Source organism: Dendrobates tinctorius, unplaced genomic scaffold (assembly GCF_039654945.1).
Source record: "Dendrobates tinctorius isolate UK_male_01 unplaced genomic scaffold, ASM3965494v1 ptg000008l, whole genome shotgun sequence".
Classification (NCBI taxonomy): Eukaryota; Metazoa; Chordata; class Amphibia; order Anura; family Dendrobatidae; genus Dendrobates; species Dendrobates tinctorius.
This window is the reverse complement of record NW_027361676.1, coordinates 73,053,961-73,070,944: the sequence shown is the minus strand read 5'-3', so window position 1 is coordinate 73,070,944 and position 16,984 is coordinate 73,053,961. Positions and strand designations below refer to the sequence as shown.

At 41.9% G+C, this 16,984-nt stretch overlaps 1 protein-coding gene across 3 annotated transcripts in view; it reads left to right on the top strand.

Moving 5' to 3' along the window:
* Nucleotides 1-16,984, top strand: part of PDLIM3 (PDZ and LIM domain 3) — a 64,235-nt gene that overhangs the window by 30,303 nt on the left and 16,948 nt on the right. For 2 of the 3 annotated variants that reach the window (XM_073578664.1, XM_073578656.1), the window contains 3 exons: nt 890-1,041; nt 3,494-3,566; nt 14,158-14,225. In XM_073578664.1, coding sequence (XP_073434765.1) covers nt 890-1,041; nt 3,494-3,566; nt 14,158-14,225 — 293 coding nt within the window. Of the gene's footprint in view, nt 1-889; nt 1,042-3,493; nt 3,567-10,990; nt 11,179-14,157; nt 14,226-16,984 lie in introns of all 3 variants that reach the window. The other variant, XM_073578675.1, reaches the window with a different exon arrangement.

Here is a 16,984-nt window from a genome sequence, read left to right as displayed (position 1 = left end):
ATGATACCAAATACGTCCAGTTTTTTTTTAAATTATTTTAGTGGTGAAAAAAACCCTGAAATTTTTATTTTTCGTCTGATGGAACCATTTGATAGCTTAGTCTTTGCAAGGCGGCACAACGTTTCCATTAGTACCATTTGGGGATAGATGTGACTGTTTAATCACTTGTTACAGCATTTTTATATGAAACTGTGTCGATTAAAAAACCCGTAATTTTGGTGTTCTTTAATTTTATTTCCGCGTACGGTGTTTACCGATCAGGTGAAGTGTTTTTTTATATTTTGATAGATTGGACTTTTGAGAATGGGGCGATACCACATACGTGTATGTTTTTAATATTTTTATATCCTGTGGGGGGAGGGGGTTGATTTGAACTTTTATTTATTTTTATTTTTTTCATGTTTTTTTTAAACTTTTGTTTTTCTGTTTTACTTTTTACTGATTTTGTTAGTTTGAAGATATGATCATCTGATCGGTTGTGCTATATGCGGCAGCTTCAGCATCACTGCATATAGCAGAAATCACAGTCTCCTTTGAAACGCTGCCACGAGCAGGGTTTCAAAGGAGTTCCATACTGACAGTCACAGGGGTCATCAGCTGACCCTCGGCTGTCATGACAACACATCGGCGACCACTGAGTTAAATGCCGCTGCCGCACTTAATAGGTTAACAATCGCAGGCCGCGCTTAGCTCCACCTGCGATTGTTAGCGGCAGGCCCTGGCTGTAATACACAGCCATCGCCTGCCAGGTTTGGGACAAGCTCGCCGCGTGAGCCCGCTCCATACACCGGCTTCCGACTTGCGCCGTATATATACGGCGCATGTCGTGAAAGGGTTAATGCTGTCAGATTTTTCATGTATGTACTCAAGGAATATGTTTGCTTTTCAGATAACACCAGGAAGTAAATCTTCTCTCGCTAATTTGTCCCCTGGAGATGTGATACTCGCCATTGATGGATACAGCACTGACACTATGACGCACGCTGAAGCACAGGATAGGATTAAAGCTGCAACTGACCAGCTCTGTCTAAAGATTGACAGGTATACACTGGCCGCCTGCTATGGATTAGGACAGCCTGCAGGACTCGGGGGTCAGCTACCAGCGTGAAGCCAGAGCTCTTAATGCCGATTACAGTGTGAAGTTTTCTCGAGAGCAGCGCTTCAATTTAACCTACATCAGCAGTGTCAAATGTATGAAACACTATGATAATCTCTCTGGCTGCACCCGAGCTATTAATAATAACAACCGTTATAAATACATGGAGATAAAGATCACGTAATAGAAAGGAATGTTGTCTTTAAGAACACCGGTGATTACCTTTAATATTTAGCTTACTTCCAATAATGAAGAATGCTTGGGCAACCCCTAAGTGATGATAATGTGACCAAAATACATTAACAATAATGAGCCCTGTGTATGTGAGGGATATATATATATATATATATATATATATATACACACACACACACGTAATCACATGGAGTGCTTTCACTCAATTAAAAGGAATCTCATTCAAAAGAACGCTCTTAAGGCCCATGCAGTGACTGTATAGGGTGAGCCATTTATATGGATACACCTGGGTGGACCATTTATAAAGTTACATCCAAAATGGCCGACTTCAAAATGGCCGCCATGGTCACCACCCATCTTGAAAAGTTTCCCCCCTCCCATATACTAATGTGCCACAAACAAGAAGTTGATATCACCAACCATTCCCATTTTATTTGGGTGTATCCATATAAATGGCCCAACCAGATTGTATCCATATAAATGGCCCACCCTGTATTATCGGCCCAGATAAGAGCTGACAAAACATCAGGTCACATTTGGGCCAATGTTATGCCATGGAGCTGAACACATGTCCAATTGCTGACACAGCCGGTCTGGGGGAAAAAAAAAACACTGCATGTGTGAGCTTGATCCGATATTTGGATCACAGTCAGCCATGCAAGTCAATGAGTGCGAGGAAAACATCTGACTGCACTTAGATGACAGCTGAGTGCAGTCCGATTTCCACGGACTGACAGAATGGAGAAGATGGAGAATTATTTTTCCCCTTCTTCTGTTCATTCGAGAGAGTTGGAGCACACTATGATCACACTCTGGTCAGAGTGTGATCAAATTGTGACTTGAATAATCGGCCCAATTTTCTCGGATGAGAAAACATACTGGCGTGTGACCCTAGCCTAATGTTGAACCGGCTGTTAGTCAGTGCTGGGGCATGGCTACAGCCACCATTCACTATGCACTGAAAAACCGAGGATGCCGGGAGGAATAAAGCTAATTTCCTCCTGGCAGCGGGGCTCTCAGTGTGGGACCGGGAAGCTTCAGAACACTAATAACTTGTAGATTAACTCCATGTTAATAGCATTAGTTTACATGACAGGTTCCCTTTAAATTCATGTCACTAAACAGACCGGACTGCAGATAAAGAGACCAGAGACCCCGATTCTCTTGGTCAGTTGAGATCCACCAAGCTTTATCCTCCATCTGATTTAAAATACAAATCTTTTAGGTTGTATTAAAAGCCATCACCATGATAAAAGCTGCATTTGAGGAGCTAAAAATCAATTCATAAATATCTTTTTCAATCCATAGTTTCAACCATGATCATTTTGGAGAAAGAGTGCAAAATTAACTTACCGTACTCTAGCCGTGCTAGGCATTTGATAGAAAGATGAGATGCAATTATGTGACTGGACCATTAAGGCCCCGTTACACGCAACGACATTGTGAACGGTGACGTTGCAGCGATGTCGAAACGACATTGTTGCGTGTAACACGTAGCAACGATCAACGATCAGTTAGCTGATTGTTAATCGTTGCCTAATGGTCTGGGCCATAAATCTATCGTTGGTCTCCCGCTGGGCAGCACACATCACTGCGTGTGACAGCGAGAGACCAACGATCAGCGAGCTCCCAGCGCCATACAGCAGACGCTGGGAGCTGGTATCCAAGGTAAACAGCGGGTAACTAAGAGCCGCACGGCGCTTAGATACCCGCTGTTTACCTTGGATACCAGCGTGCTCACTGGTCCTGATCGGGTATCCAGGGTAAACAGCGGGTAACTAAGAGCTGTGCGGCGCTTAGATACCCGCTGTTTACCCTGGATACCAGCGTGCTTGCTGGTCCTGATCACTGGTGAGTCTGCCTATGTGACAGCTCACCAGCGATCAGCTAACTATGTCCCAGCGATCCCACCCACGTTGGCTCGTTGGTGGGATCGCTGGGACATTGAAGCGTGTAACGGGGCCCTTACTCAAGAAAGAGCTGTCATGTCTGCAATTCTGTAACAAAACTACAACATGCTTATCATGTTTGCACAATCTAAACCAACACTTGGGTCAGATTATGCAACACTTATCTATTCTTTGGATGAAATTGCAATTTATTATTATATTCCAAAATAGCTCGGCATCTTTACATGTCTGGTTGAAGTTACAGACTATTATTAAAGTCAATGAATTTCTAAAAGTGAACATTTATCTTCAGAGCGGAAACAAGGATGTGGTCTCCGAACATTTGTGAAGATCCATATAAAATTAACCTTGAAGCTGAACCACAGGTAAGAAAAACTTACCGTAAGCTTTCTTCTGAAATACTGATGTCACATGAATGGTCTGTAGTCTCCATTTAAGGCCATGTTCACACGTTCAGTATTTGGTCAGTATTTTACATCAGTATGTGTAAGCCAAAACCAGGAGAGGAGCAATCAGAGGAGAAGTATAATAGAAACACGTCACCACCTCCTGGTTTTGGCTTATAAATACAGACCAAATACTGACCGTGTCCTTAGTGATAGCTAAACATATGATATTGCATATACTATATATATATATATATATATATATATATATATATATACACATATACACACACACACTGTATATCCACACTGCATGAATATACCCTAAGGGCTCGCTCACACGGGTGTTTACTTTGGATGAGTGCTATCCAATATTTTGTTGGATCGCTCTCGGACCAATGTTATACTACGGGTCGGTGCTGATCAGCCTTTTTTTTTTTATCTCATACCAATTCGGCATGAGAAACAAAATCACAGCATGTTGTGGTCTGCAGTGCAAATCGGATGGCACGTACCCATTTAGGTCAATGCAAGTCTATGGGTGCGACTGTGTGGAATTGAATTCTGATGAGATCCGAGTGCAGTCCGATTTCCGCAGACTCGCAGGATGGAGAAATTTTGTTCTCAGTCTTCTCCTGACGCGCTCTGAATCTCTCATCAGAGAGAATTGGATCACACTAAGCTGGAACTTGGATCAAACTCAGATCAGAGAGTCATTAACATAATGGACCTGATTCTCTCGCATTAGAGAATATCTGATCATGTGAGCGAGCCCTAAGAGGGAGGCTAAGAAGTTGCCATGCAAATTCTTCATAGATGAAAATGTGCAAATAATCTTATGACACTTGCGAAAGTTTGTATAATGTCAATACTGTTCGAGTCATTCATTGTACTAGCAAGACTGTGTTACTAAAATTGGCTACAATCAACTAAAATAATACCACTAAGCAGTGCTAAATCATAGAATCATAGAATCATAGAATCGTTGGAAGGGACCTCCTGGGCCATCTGGTCCAACCCCCTGCTCAAAGCAGGATTCGCTAAATCATCCCAGTCAGATGTCTGTCCAGCCTCTGTTTGAAGACTTCCATTGAAGGAGAACTCACCACTTCTCGTGGCAGCCTGTTCCACTCATTGATCACTCTAACTGTCAAAAAGTTTTTTCTAATATCTAATCTGTGTCTCCTCCCATTCAGTTTCATCCCATTGCTTCTAGTCTTTCCTTGTGCAAATGAGAATAAAGTTGATCCTTCTACAATGTGACAGCCCTTTAGATATTTGTAGACAGCAATTAAGTCTCCTCTCAGTCTTCTCTTTTGCAAACTAAACATTCCCAAATCCTGCAACCTTTCCTCATAAGACAGGGTTTGCAGACCGGTCACCATTCTGGTCGCTCTTTTCTGAACTTGCTCCAGTTTGTTGATGTCTTTTTTAAAATGTGGTGCCCAAAACTGGACACAATATTCCAGATGAGGTCTACCAAAGAGGAGTAGAGGGAAATAATGACTTCACGTGATCTAGACTGTATGCTTCTGTTAATACATCCTAGAACTGCATTTGCCTTTTTTGCTGCTGCATCACACTGTTGACTCATATTCAGTCTGTGATCTATTAGTATACCCAAGTCTTTTTCACATGTGCTGTCACTTAGCCCTATTCCTCCCATTCTATATATGCTTTTTTCATTTTTATTGCCCAGATGTAGTACTTTGCATTTCTCCCTGTTAAAAACCATTCTGTTAGTTACTGCCCACTTCTCCAGTTTATTTAAATCTTTTTGAATCCTCTCTCTCTCTTCTCTAGTATTAGCTATCCCTCCTAGATTTGTGTCATCAGCAAATTTAATCAGTTTACCCTCAATTCCTTCATCTAAATCGTTGATAAAGATGTTGAACAATACAGGGCCCAGGACAGAGCCCTGTGGTACCCCACTTGAGACATTCTTCCAACTGGATGTGCAGCCATTTACGACCACTCTTTGGGTCCGATCACTAAGCCAGCTATGAATCCACCTAACAGTTGCCTTGTCCATTCCATACTTAGTCATTTTTTCAATAAGGATTGTATGAGAGACTTTGTCAAATGCTTTGCTGAAGTCAAGATATACTATATCTACAGCATTTCCTTGATCCACCCAATCAGTGATACTGTCATAGAAGGAAATTAAGTTAGTCTGACATGACTTATTAGTTACAAACCCATGCTGACTCTGTTTGATCACTTCATTCTTATCCAGGTATTGACTTACATGTTGTTTAATAATTTGTTCAATAGATCAGTTCATACTGTCATACAGAGTACAGCTATAATTCCTCCACATTAGAGGTGCAAAGTAATATCAACAGCAAATTATTTAAATACCACATACAAATTCAAAATAATTATACCATACAAAGCTCCAAAAATACTGCCAGGTAGTCCACCCGCAATGCAATCCTTTACTCATATAGGCACTCACATGTTGTATCGGGGACATCCTTGAGCTGTGAGACTTCATATTTGGCCTCATTCAGACGTCCGTCCTGCATGTCCATGTTCTAACATGCTATCAGCCAAAGGATTAAAAAAAAACATTTTACCATCTGATGATATTATCATATAAAACTTTACATTTATTATATATAATAAAATGAATCTACATGGTAGTTAAAATAATAACCACAATATTATTACCATATATACACAAGTATAGACTGAGTTTTTCAGCACATTTTTTTTTGTGCTGAAAATGCCCCCCTTGGCTTATACTCGAGCGAGGTGTCTAGAACATGGAGGTGGAGGGGCAGCGGCAGAGCAGCAGGTCATAGGAGGCAGGAGCTGGCTGCTGCAGCTAACTCCTGTGCCTGCTGCTAAAGAGAAGTGAATATTCACTGCACTGGCAATAAATATTAATTTCTCTGTAATAGCGCACACACAGTGTTAGTCGCAGCCGTTGGCTTCCCATGGGCGTGGAGAGAGGTGAAAATGAATTTCTCTTAAGTAGCGGCACACGTGAGCGCTTGGCGGCTGACACTGTGCGTGCTAATTAATACTCATTGCCCTCACGCACATAGTTCCAGCGTGGGGAGCGGTGAGTATTCCGGCATCTGTGCTCCGCTTGTGAGCAGCGCATGACGTCACTGCCATGCGCTGCTTACAAGCATAAAGCAGCTGCTGGCACCAAAACAAGACATAGCAAGAAAGGTAAGTGTAATGGTGTATTTGTTTATGATTTTTGATGGGGGCCAATCATACCAGGATAAGGATGGGCTCATGCATACATGGATAGGGATGGAACCATGCATACAAGTATAGGGATGGAGCCATGCATTCAAGAATAAGGATGGAACCATACATATAAGGATAGGGATGGAGCCATGCATACACAGACAGGGATGGAGCCATGCATACCCAGATAGGGATGGAGCCATGCATACCCAGATAGGGATGGAGCCATGCATACCCAGATAGGGATGGAGCCATGCATACCCAGATAGGGATGGAGCCATGCATACAAGGATAGGGATGGAGCCATGCATACAAGGATAGGGATGGAGCCATGCATACAAGGATAGGGATGGAGCCATGCATACAAGGATAGGGATGGAGCCATGCATACAAGGATAGGGATGGAGCCATGCATATAAGATCAGATAAGATAAGATAAGATAAGATAATCCTTTAATAGTCCCACCATGGGGAAATTCAGAGCATTACAGTAGCAAGGCAGGAACAAGTACAGATACAGATGCATAAAGGCATTACATTGACAGTAGGTAGGTACATATACGGGGGAAAAAAAAAAAATGTAACCGGAATGTCACAACTTTGAATCTAAGGATAGGGATGGAGCCATGCATAAATGGATAAGGATGGGGCTATGCATACACAGACAAGGATGGAGCCATGCATACCCAGATAGGGATGGAGCCATGCATATAAGAATAGGGATGGAGCCATGCATTCAAGAATAAGGATGGAGCCATACATATAAGGATAGGGATGGAGCCATGCATAAATGGATAAGGATGGGGCTATGCATACACAGACAGGGATGGAGCCATGCATACCCAGATAGGGATGGAGCCATGCATACCCAGATAGGGATGGAGCCATGCATACCCAGATAGGGATGGAGCCATGCATACCCAGATAGGGATGGAGCCATGCATACCCAGATAGGGATGGAGCCATGCATACAAGGATAGGGATGGAGCCATGCATACAAGGATAGGGATGGAGCCATGCATACCCGGATAGGGATGGAGCCATGCATACCCAGATAGGCATGGAGCCATGCATACCCAGATAGGGATGGAGCCATGCATACCCAGATAGGGATGGAGCCATGCATACCCAGATAGGGATGGAGCCATGCATACCCAGATAGGGATGGAGCCATGCATACCCAGATAGGGATGGAGCCATGCATACCCAGATAGGGATGGAGCCATGCATACCCAGATAGGGATGGAGCCATGCATACCCAGATAGGGATGGAGCCATGCATACCCAGATAGGGATGGAGCCATGCATACCCAGATAGGGATGGAGCCATGCATACCCAGATAGGGATGGAGCCATGCATACCCAGATAGGGATGGAGCCATGCATACCCAGATAGGGATGGAGCCATGCATACCCAGATAGGGATGGAGCCATGCATACCCAGATAGGGATGGAGCCATGCATACCCAGATAGGGATGGAGCCATGCATACCCAGATAGGGATGGAGCCATGCATACCCAGATAGGGATGGAGCCATGCATACCCAGATAGGGATGGAGCCATGCATACCCAGATAGGGATGGAGCCATGCATACCCAGATAGGGATGGAGCCATGCATACCCAGATAGGGATGGAGCCATGCATACCCAGATAGGGATGGAGCCATGCATACAAGGATAGGGATGGAGCCATGCATACAAGGATAGGGATGGAGCCATGCATACCCAGATAGGGATGGAGCCATACATACCCAGATAGGGATGGAGCCATGCATACCCAGATAGGGATGGAGCCATGCATACCCAGATAGGGATGGAGCCATGCATACCCAGATAGGGATGGAGCCATGCATACCCAGATAGGGATGGAGCCATGCATACCCAGATAGGGATGGAGCCATGCATACAAGGATAGGGATGGAGCCATGCATACAAGGATAGGGATGGAGCCATGCATACAAGGATAGGGATGGAGCCATGCATACAAGGATAGGGATGGAGCCATGCATACAAGGATAGGGATGGAGCCATGCATACAAGGATAGGGATGGAGCCATGCATACAAGGATAGGGATGGAGCCATGCATACAAGGATAGAGATGGAGCCATGCATATAAGGATAGGGATGGAGCCATGCATAAATGGATAAGGATGGGGCTATGCATACACAGACAAGGATGGAGCCATACATACCCAGATAGGGATGGAGCCATGCATACCCAGATATGGATGGAGCCATGCATACCCAGATAGGGATGGAGCCATGCATACCCAGATAGGGATGGAGCCATGCATACAAAGATTGGGATGAGGAGCCATGCAGACAAGGAAGGAGATGAGGAGCCATGCATACCAGGATGGGGATGACGAGGCCATGCATACCAGGATGGGGATGAGGGGACAATGCATACCAGGCTTATAATCGAGTCAATCAGTTTTCCCATTTTTTTTTTTGTTAAATTAGGTGCCTCGGCTTCTACTCAGGTTGGCTTATACGCGAGTATATACGGTATATTAGCACCCCCACCATGTATCACCATGAGATGACGCTATCAAAGGGCACAAGGACTAATGGCCCTCAGCTCTTGTGCCTCTTGATAATGCTGTCTCACAGAGAAATATAATGGTGAAATCACACTTCCTAATCCTGTAAAAGATTAGTAGACCAATGTGTCAAATGTCCCAAAATAATGGAGAATCTTGCACATTTTACGTGATTTTTTTATATTGAAATAATTCATAAATGTATTTCACACCACGAGGTTATACTCCTTCATTTTTAAAGGGAATCTGTCAGATCATTTTTGAGGATCCTAATAGTAACCTGTAATAGGGCTTGGGCAGTTTTCAGGATATATAACATTTATTTTTGTATGTTGCCCTGTTGTGTTCCTGTAACACCCAGAAAATTTATCCTTGGACTTACCATCTGCTCTCCTGACCCAAGTGTGATAGCTGCATAGAAATACATGCAGTCACTCTCAGGTCAGGAGAGCCAACGTCCAGCTCAAGGATTGCAACGCAGGCGAGTAATATAGAAGTAGTACTGAATCGGTGATGCTGGTGCAGAGGAGTGGATGGTATTATGGCGGGGGAAGGGGTGAATATTGATTTCACATTTACATGCGCACCGGCTAGCCAAGCGTATGTAGGTGAAAAATTAATATTCGCCTCTTGCACCTCCCATAATCCTACCCACTCCTCTGCATTGGAATCACTGTTTGGGTGCAGTCAGACTGCCATATTACTCGATATTCTCGGGCTTGACGTCTGCTTTCTGACCTAAGCACGACAGCAAGTATTTCTAAGTAGCTGTCACACTCAGGTTAGGAGAGCTGACGACCAGTCCGAGGATAGCGATGCGATCCTCGGGCATACGACAGTCTGACTGAATCAGTGACACCGGCAGAGGGGCGGGCGGGATTATGGGTGAATAATCATTTGGCATTAACATATGTTTGACTTGCCGATGCACAACACTACATTTTCAAGGGCTTACAGCAAGACAACGGGGTATCGTACATCAATGAGGGCTGTTCAAGCCATATTTCAGGATTCCATTAGTAAAGCCTGCAAAAAATGACCAAACAGATTTCCTTTACATTTACGTATTAACTAAAATGGTTTATTAACTGGTATAAAGCACTCATACTTTTCATATAGGCCTTTCCCACAAAAATAGAGAGCAAACACAAAGACTAATGTCCCCCAATGTACTTTTTACGAACTAATAATGTTTTGCGATTTGCAGATGTTTTGTTATGTTTGGACCAAAGACAGAGGTTCCTAACTTTACAAAACTTTTCCCCACTCGGTGGTTTGATGAGGCTTCTAGCAGTTTGTTTTTAATTCGGAACATGCTTTGGACATAACATTACGCTACAACGTCATCTGAAAATATCTAGTGATTGCTGGTACAATTGTACTCTGTTGCCTACAATTGATGAAAATGCTAAAATTCCGTTAAGGGACCATTACAGTTAAAGATGTTAATTTTTCACTCTCCCACCATCTAAGCTATCTACAAACTACATTGTGCTCCATAATTCACATGGACAGTTCACAAAAAAAAGTTCATTAATCCAGAACTAATATGTGCGTGCCATGTTTATGTGTGAAATATAATCAGCGTTGCTTACGTTTAGTTTAACCTGCATGAATTGTGGTTTGGTGTGTTTTATCCAAATGTACGCAGGAGTTCAAGCCTATTGGCACAGCTCATAACAGAAGAGCACTACCATTTGTAGCTGGTGCACATATTGGGGACAAAAAGCAGGTAGTGAGTTCTTCCTATAATACCCCAATTGGACTGTATTCATCTGGCAACATTAAAGATGCCTTCCATGGACAAATGAGAGGTCTTATTCCGAATGCAGATCAAATGTGAGTATGCATGCAGACAATGGCGTGCTTAGAAAGAAAAACAAACTAACCATTGTGACAAATCTTGTAATTGTTAATCCCAGACTCTTACCTTTATGTATCTTACATGTCAATTAAATCTGCAATGTAAGTAAAGCTGTGGAAGACTGGCAGTCCTGTAATGGTTCAATTACACGAGTAGATAATTATTTAAACGATGATCATCACGAGAGCAACTCACGACTAGCAAACGAGGTCAGACAAGTTTTACTAGGATGAACAACGAACATTGTGTTTATAGAGAGAACCTTATTTAGAACTTTACGTTCCACTTCTTTTTGCAGGTCAATTTGTTGAGCGAGCAAAAAATTTCCACTTAGCTTACTAAATCTAAACGAGAATGGGCGCTTCTGGACCACATCGTTCAGCACATTCGCATTACACAATTATTGTGAAGGCTGGGTCGTTAAGGATAGGATCTGGTTTTCTGCCGTAATTAAGAATGTATGAACCAGACACCTTATGCAGTCCTTCCCTCCCCCCAAGAAATTAACGATTGGCCATATTAGATTTTACACCGATGTTGGAAAACAATCTGAAAACATTTGGGCCATCACAGCACATGTTAGCTGGTGTATGATTCAGGATCCAGCTATAATAATGTAAAAAGTGTAGCCTGCTTTAGGAAAAGATGAAATGTTACAATAAAATTGCCATTTATTTCCTTTCATATATCCCGGTAATGCACAGCCACCTCTATAATTTAATGCAGGCTCCCTTGTAGGCCATACATAGGGTACAACATATTGGATAGATGCGGACATTAGACACTCCATCATTTTGGCTCAAATCATTCTAGCAAAATTATTAATGTCATAACGAAAAATGAACAGAAGTCAGCATTATGCTCAACACTCTTCTAAAGTGACGTACAACAGGACCATGGTTTCATTAAGATGCAAAATGATCTAGATCTACTTCTGTTGTGAGCCACTAATAAGGGGCAAATTACTGGATTAGTGTTTGTCACTGTAGACTCTGCCTACAGCCCCAGAGCACGAGAACCTCATTAACTGAAAACTTCTAACACTGATTACACAAGAACCACAAGACGGATTTCTTCACCCCAGGTATCAATTTAATCAGTATAACATCACCAACCTGACAATGCCTGTGGTTTACTTGGCAAAATCCTGCTGTCAGGTTCACTTTAATATTAGTCTGCATTAGCAAATCTGCCCTATCATGTTAGTTTTTCTTTGTGGGGTCCTTAATAGAAAGAAACCATCAGAGACTGACCTATTGTTAAAATCAGATTTTTGTGTTAAAGTTATATTATCAATATATTAGGTATTTTTTTAACAAATCACAATCTGTATAAAAAGTAATAAGCTTCCAAATTTCACACTGGCCGCTGGTTTTTTTAGACCCTAACTTTCTTGTATTTCTGGAAACAACACATGAACATGTGCAAGAGCATGACCCTATCATTTGTATTGAAGTATGAATGACTGCAAAGAATGAAGTAATGAAGTAATGACTGCAAATCTAAATATGAAGAAAGAGGGAGCAGGGGAGCTGTGATATTACCTATTGAAAATGGTGGCTCCTGTGTATATAGGTGTTACCTGTCACTGTGATCCTGCCTCTGTTAAGCCCCCGTTACACACTGCGATATCGCTAGCAATATCGCTGTAAAGTCACCGATTTTGTGACGTTGCAGCGATATTGCTAGCGATATCGCTGCATGTGATACTTACCTCCGATCGGCTCCCCCGCTGGTTATCGCTGATCGCGCGAGAAGCTCCTGGACCATTCGTCGGTCACTTCCTGCTGTGACGACGAGCGACGCGTGGACGCAGGCGGGAGGACGCTGGATCGCCTCGTCTGACAGGTAAGTAGCGATCCCCGTCCCCAGCGATGTCGCTGGTGAGATCTGCCTGTGTGGCAGCTCACTAGCGACCACCTAGCGATGCACCAGCGGTCCTGACCGCGTCGTATCGCTGGTCGGGATCGCTGGTGCATCGCTAGGTGTAACGGTACCCTTAGTATGGAGCCTTGCTGAAAACTCATCCTGGGAGGACAGGAATTATGAATTAAATAAAAAGTCCAAGTGGCCACTGTAAAAATTGTAAGATTACTTTTTTATAGTATATTTTTTATAGTACATTTTTATATATTAATATATTAAAAATATAAAATATAAAAATATAACATAGCATATTTTTTATATATATTAATATATTAAAAAAAATATAAAATATAAGAATATAACATATACTGTAAAAAATATATACTTTAAAAAAGTAATCTTACAATTTTCACAGTGGCCACTTGGACTTTTTATTTATTTCATAATTCCTGTCCTCCCAGGATGAGTTTTCAGCAAGCTTGCATACTAGCAGAGGCAGGATCACAGTGACAGGTAACACCTATATACACAGGAGCCACCATTTTCAATAGGTAATGTCACAGCTCCCCTGCTCCCTCTTTCTTCTTATTTATCTTTGCACTCATTAGATTCTTCAATAGAAAAGATAGGGTCATGTTCTCGCACATGTTCGTGTCTTCTTTCCAGAAATACACAAAATCTAGAGTCTAAAAATATATATACACACAAAAACAAAACACAGTTACTTATAACACCGAAACGTGGTTTACACAATTGGTCACTTTTCTGATGATAGCTTTCCTTTAAAGCAAAACTAATAGAAAGCTTTTGTGTCAGTTATGTTAAGTGTAAAGCTCAGAGTAGGTATATCCTCCAATCTATATGCAACTACTTTCCAAGACAGATAATTTCCAAAGCACTGTGTTAGCTCTAGGTAACTCTTCTCATAGGAAATTATTGTTACCGTATTCTTTACAACTGAAGTACAAAGATCTTATTTTTTGCCCATGATGAGTGTGTGACAAACTATGCATTGATCATTCCTGATATAGCAAATATAGAACTTTATGGTTTACATTTAGACTTTACAAACCATTTTTATCCTACAGGACTTGGGATACTTTGAGCACAAGCATAATATCAGGCCTAAGCCTTTCATTCTTCCAGGCAGGACCAGGTTATGATCATTTGAACTATTTGTGTTGTATGCATGCTGCTAAATAGTATTAAATTACTAGTAACGTATTTGTGTAAGCTTCAAGACTAATTTGGCAAATATTAAGGTGAAGCACAGGTCTTCTATTCAGAAATATAAGTTACCATTTAGAAAACAACACAAAATCTACAGTATAAATGACAAATCAAAACCAGAAGCAGCTAGAAACTAAGTTAAATAATGTACCTATACAGTATATGCTACACTTAAAGGGAATCTGTCACTTCAATTTTGCCCTAAGAGATGCGGCCACTGCCATCAGGGGCTTATCTACAGCATTCTGTAATGCTATAGATAAGCCCCTGATGTAACCTGAAAGATAAAAATGAGTTAGATTATACTCATTCGGGGGTCCAGTCCAGTCTGATGGGTGTCGCGGTCCAGTCCGGCGCCTCCCATCTTCTCGCAATGACGTCCTCCTTCTTACTTCTGCCGCGGCTCCTGCGCAGGCGTACTATATCTGCCCTAGTAAAGTACTGCAGTGCGCAGGTGCCGGACCTCTCTGACCTTTCCCGGCGCCTGCGCACTGCAGTACTCATTCATAAGTCTGCAGTCAATCGATATGGACCATACAACCCCTTTAAGTTTTAATTGAATGCTTGCAAAAAAGTCAATACAAATACCGCAAGCAAAAAATTTTGTGTAAATTACAAAGTACAAGGATTGCAGATAATGACACACACATAGTCGCTGTGCTGCAGTTGCTGCAAGTTGTTTTTGATACCAGCATTCTGAACTAATTGTCACATTCTAGTGGAAAACAGAAAAGTGGATTAGGTTACTGGATATGGCTCCTACCCTGAGCCAACTAATCCATTTTTTCTAATGAAGAAAATTCTGGGGAAGAAGTCAGAAAGAGAAAAAATTATTTATGTGTATTTCATTGCTATTTCTGGGGGTTGTTAAAGGGAATCTGTCACCCCTTTTTAGAGATATCATATAATGATATCATTCAATTGTGTGTCACATAAGGATTCTCTTAGTACTTTTGCTTCCCCCTGACCCCGCACCTTTCATGCATAAATACCTTGTTTATATCGGTTCAGATGTATGCAAACTGCCACGGTCCGGTCCGCTGGGCGGGGCTTATTCACCTGCTCCCCCCCTCCCTGTCTTGCTCTACACAAGAAGAAATGCGTAGAGCAAGACGAGGGGGGGAGCAGTTGAATAAGCCCCGCCCAGCGGACCGGACAGCGGCAGTTTACATACATCTGAACCGATATAAAAAGGTATTTATGCATGAAAGGTGCGGGGTCAGGAGGAAGCAAAAGTACTAAGAGAATCCTTATGTGACACACAATTGAATGATATCATTATATGATATCTCAAAAAAGGGGTGACAGATTCCCTTTAATGGCATGGACAAATTGCACTGTAAATGTACAGAGTCTTATAATGGTGTCTTTGAGAATTACCCTCCTGTGAGTGTGAGGAAGCATACATATGTATTCCTACATCAATAAAGTTACAATAAAAACAATTATAAAATCAACGTAAACACAACAATGAATTGTAAAATGTGCCTTCAGGGGCCCTATAAATACAGAATTAAATTAGTAAGAATATTTTCTGTCTCTCATTGCTCACTGCTATATTTGTTATTGGCACCCCTAGTATCTCTAGTTTTCCCTGCATGGTGGCACTGCAAAAATATTGGGTGCATAAAATATGTTCAAATATTAGAAGCAAGCAAATTACAGAAAATGGGTAAAAAAAAAAAATCTAGGATTTTACTGATTAAACCCTGTGGTCATTAGCATCATGTGGCTGTTTCCCTGAGGATCATTCCTATTGTTCCAAATATCCTGTACTACATGGATCCTAACAACTGGCATCTGAAGGTTAGAAATGACCCAAAGACTGATTGGAGACAAAATTTCCATGCACAGTCAACCTAGAAAAAACATAATTGCTGATGAAAGCTCTAGACAACTTGTACGATGCTTTGAAGAAGTTGTCAGAAAGCAATTTAACAGTAAGAAACTATCACCATTGCTTGGCCATCCACTGGTAAAGTTCACTCACAACGCTTCTGATCTGCATGTCTACCCGATCACTCAGAAATAATGGCAGCTTCTAGTGCTTTCAAATAACAATACTGCAAAAACTGCACCTCAATCTTAGACCTTACCTACATTACCAAATGATGCAAAAGTGTAAACTCTACTTTTGAAGTTCCATGTGGTGCTGTATTTTTAGGCATTCATATGTTCGGTACAAGAAAATGTAGAATGACAAAAATATATTTATCCCAATTCATGCACATTTGGTCTAGGGATAAAACAAATGGTACAGTCACAGCAGCTGTCATCAGCAGGTGTGGAAAGTAAGAATGCTTTCAAAAATAAAAGTATTAATAGTTTATCATCAATTAACAAAATGCAAAGTGAATAAACAAGAGGCAAATCTAAATCAAATCAATATTTGGTGTGACCACACTTTGCCTTCAGAGCAGTGTCAAAGCATTGGTCCTTCTAGGTACAACTGTATGCAGCTTTTAAAGGAACTTGGCAGGGCACTTGTTCCAAACATCTTGGAAGAACTAACCACAGATCTTCTGTGGATGTCGCTTGTGCTAATCCTTCTGTCTCTACATGTAACCCCAGGCAGATTGGATGATATTGAGATCAGGGCTCTGTGAGGGCCATATCGTCACCTCCAGGACTCATAGAATCGTAGCGTTGGAAGGGACCTCCTGGGCCATCTGGTCCAACTCCCTG